The sequence below is a fragment of the Buceros rhinoceros genome, unplaced genomic scaffold, assembly GCF_000710305.1.
Source record: "Buceros rhinoceros silvestris isolate BGI_N320 unplaced genomic scaffold, ASM71030v1 scaffold31373, whole genome shotgun sequence".
Taxonomy (NCBI): domain Eukaryota; kingdom Metazoa; phylum Chordata; class Aves; order Bucerotiformes; family Bucerotidae; genus Buceros; species Buceros rhinoceros.
In genome coordinates, this window is record NW_010402398.1 from 8,266 (window position 1) to 12,026 (window position 3,761).

Consider the following 3,761-nt stretch of genomic DNA (forward strand, 5'->3'; position numbering starts at 1 on the left):
AGGGTGGGTGCAGATGTCTCTCTTACCACCCCAGGCCTGCAGAAGTGAAGGGGCAGGAAGGCACACATTTCACATCGCTTATCAGAAGAGGGCCGTCTGCACATGGGGCCATCTGTGCTTTGCAGTACCATCAGAGAGGGAAGGATTGCATCACGTCTGTTAGCTGCCAAAATTATGTTTTCTTGATCTGCGTAGCAACCAAAAAAAAAAAAGAAAGAAAGAAAGAAACCTAAACAAATCCATAGCAACTTGAGCTTCCTTTAACCCCTCAGGCCCTGGTGCCTCCAAGACACTGCCTAGGGAAGTGCCTGCCTCCCTTTGGACTGTGGAGAAGCTGTCTCCTGGTTGTAACGGCACCACAAACTGTCCTTTCGCAGCTGGTGCGTTAGGAGCCCAAAGCCTTTGAGGTCAGGACAGACTGATGCTTTCTGCATGCTTTGAGGTCCATCAATCCACACTCGGTGCATTGCAAGCTGCTGGGGCTGGAATAGCTGGACTTTGTGCGGGTTTGCCCCCCGCAGCCTTTGAGGACTGAGGGAAATGGTCCAAAGGGTGGCAGTCCAGGGCCTCCAGGGAGCCAAGCTGTGCCCCTCTGTGGGCTGCCCCCAGAAAGAGTTAATGCCCGGGCCTGTTCCAGATGTTTGAAGTGAACACAGTTGCAATGGGGAGGAGAGGGCGTTTTTGGGTGGGGAGAGCAGCCCTGTCTGAGAGCCAATGGCTAAACGATTCGGTCCCAACGCCCAGTTCTGGGGCTTATTTGATGGGCAGGAATTTGCAGGAAATTCCTCTCAAGGGGATTTGTCCTGAATGAACAGTAGGGACTGGACCCCCAAGCTTGTTGGCGTCTCCCTCTCTGTGCTGTAGAAGGTAAAGTGCTGTGCTCTGGTACCTTGCTTTTTTCCCAGGAGAAGTGTGGGGATCGTTCCTGGCTGCCTGCATTGAAGCCATTCATTGCGCCTGTGTCTGCAGCTCCCCTTTGCGTGGGAAACTTGTTGCAGGGTGGTGTGGGGGCTCTGCTGGGTTAGACCCTGCACTGTGCATTTGGGACTCAGCCCTGCTGTTGAACTGAGATACATGGCTCATTTCTCTGCTCAGTTTTCACACAGCCCTGCTGCATGTTTCTTCAGCTGCCTTTCTTTTGGTAGAAAGGAGACCTAGACGGGATCAGCAGCAGAGGAGCTGAAGTCCTGCTTTGTGGCACTGCTAGATCAGCCTGAGTTGCTACGGACAGGCCAACAAGACACTGCTGGCAGAGTAGCTGCAGCAGTATGGGGCATCTTGAGGTGCAACCCTTGCTGAAGCAGTGAGAAATCGGTTCATGTACCAAATCTTGCCTGAACTAGGCAACACTACAACTCTCCCAGCTCAGACGCCACAGTAAGGAAGCGGTAGTTGTGAACATCTAAGCTAAGCAGCTACCATCGGGAAAGGGCCACTGCTCACTGAACTGCCTTTCAGCGGAGCAGAGAAACAGAGCAGTACAGAGACCATCAGTAATTTGTGGCAGGATTACAAGACAGTGTGCCAGTACCAGCGAGAATGGGCTCGGTGGCTCAGGACATCTCTGCCTGCCCCGTGCCCTGTCCCTAACCTTCTGCGGGTGGGAAGCCCAGAGTCAGCAGCGGTTTGTAGGTAAGGCTTTTGCTGGCTGGGTCTGGCTTGTGCTCTGAATATACATGCTGGGGTGTGCAAGTGACTTCCATGTGCATTTTGGGGCCTAGAAGCCAGCTGTTCTTCTGCTGTGCCTCGCTTCTTAGCCAGCCTCGGGCAGGACTGCAGGCCTTTGGCTTGGGGCGGTGCCACCTCCCTGATTTCCCTCTTGGTTGTACCAGTCCTGCTCCATTTTCTAAGCACTGCCTTTTGATCTAGGGTCTCTGGGCCTCTGTTACAAACATCTAACAGAGACATGCTGGCCCCCAAAACAGCCCTACTTGTTGACAGAGTTGTTTATAGGCAATAGGTAGTGTCGCAGCTTTCAGAAGTTTTACTTTTGGAGAGTTGTGTGCTGTGTCCCCAAATGAGCAGACCCCTTGTTTGGTGTTAACTAAGCCTAGGAAATCCACTTCACACTCACAGCTCTCAGGATGGACTCATACCTGATTCAAGTGAACGGCCATGGAGATCATGCCCCTATGCTGGATGTTCATCTCAAGACCAATGGGAACAGCATATCGCTGGGGAAGGTGAAGGGCCGGAAGCCAAGATGGGCTGTCAGGGCTTCTGAAATGTCAAAGAAGACTTTTAATCCTGTTCGAGCCATCGTAGACAGCATGAAGGTGGAGCCCAACCCAAAGAAAGTGATGATCTCCTTGTCCTTAGGTGAGCATAGTGCCGTGGCCGAAGCCTGCGGGCAGTGGGGTCAACTGTGTGGCTGGCAAATTGCAGGGCCCTGAAGCACAAAGATCGCACAAACCCCAGGGGTAGGCCAGACAGCCACACAGCTCTGTGCCTGCCACAGAGCTGTGAGAACTTTACTGTTTTTCAATCTGCAAAAAGGAGATCCAACGGTCTTTGGAAACCTTCCCACAAATGATGAGGTCACACGGGCTGTGAAGGAGGTTTTGGACTCAGGACAGTACAACGGTTATGCTCCATCTGTGGGTAAGTTGACAAAGCTTACCTTTGACAAAGGGTAGGATGAAGGCACGTTCCAGCTCCTACCTCATGGCAGGTATGTGGAGATAACAGACATCTTTCTAGTAGCACCCTGCAGCCTCCCTCACCAGCAGTCCCATGAGCACACAAGCATGTGTACCCCCCACCTACACACCTGAGTGCCCTTCCCCGCATGATCTGTTTGAGGCACAGAGCCTCCTGCAGATACTGTGTTTGCTCCCCCAGCCATTAAAGCAGGCAGGGTTTCAGCATGCAGAAGGGCTCAGGACTGTGTCTCTCTGCCATGGGTTGCAGCCAAGTTCCTTTTTGATCTGCCTTGATCAGGACTCCCTTTCGGCTCCCTGACCTCACAAGCAGTGTGAGCCTTCTTTGCAGTTAGTGCAAAAAGCACACACAGATCATGCCTACCTCCCAGGACACGCCACGTGATGACAGGGAGGGCTGCCCCTCTGCCATCGCTCAGTGGCGAAGGCCATGTAACAGCACTTGGCCTTCTGCTAGGTCAGAGCAGCTCCTCGTCTACCCTCCACCCAGCTCCTGGCAGTTCTGTGTCCAGGACGTGATGGGGCCAGAGCCTGTCTCCCTGCCCAGGGTCTGTCCCTGCCCTTTGCTGGCCTGGCCCAGCTTTGGGGCTGCACAATGCTTGGCCTGAAGCGGGAGAGCCTCTACCACCTTGGGACAGCATCACTAACTAATGGGCTTCCCCTGGCTGGGTGGCAGCTGCGAGCCTTGTACTGTCAAGAAATTGGAAATGGTCTGTAAAAGCCTCTCTTCCATGTTTGGCTCCTCTTTCTGCAGGCTACCAGTCCTGCCGGGAAGCAGTGGCCACATACTACAGCTGCCCAGAGGCACCGCTGGAGGCCCAGGTACTGACGCCCGTCTGAGTACTCCCACTGTGGTACAGCGTGGAGCTCTCTCCGTCCTTTGCTCAGCTGTGGGACTGAAGGCCACCCCATGGCCTTGTCCCATAGTGGCCTCCTGCTGCTCTCATACCCTGCCCTGAGCCCTTCTTCTCCACCCTTCTTGGGAGGTTTCCTGCCCTCAGTCAGGCTCTGGATGTGTCTTTTTGGCTGAGAAGCTCTCAACTGGCAGAGCGTGGCCATTGTGTCACTCCCGGCTGGCTGGGGGGTCTCGGGGGGGCTGGG

At 54.2% G+C, this 3,761-nt stretch overlaps 1 protein-coding gene across 1 annotated transcript in view; it reads left to right on the forward strand.

Annotated features, from left to right (window-relative positions):
* The first annotated feature begins 823 nt into the window (after window positions 1-823).
* TAT (tyrosine aminotransferase) overlaps window positions 824-3,761 on the forward strand; it is an 8,516-nt gene continuing 5,578 nt past the window's right edge. The window contains exons 1-4 of the mRNA XM_010132631.1: window positions 824-867; window positions 2,084-2,319; window positions 2,497-2,601; window positions 3,415-3,482. Of these exons, the coding sequence (XP_010130933.1) occupies window positions 2,085-2,319; window positions 2,497-2,601; window positions 3,415-3,482 (408 nt within the window). The 5' untranslated portion in view covers window positions 824-867; window position 2,084. The remainder of the gene's footprint in view (window positions 868-2,083; window positions 2,320-2,496; window positions 2,602-3,414; window positions 3,483-3,761) is intronic.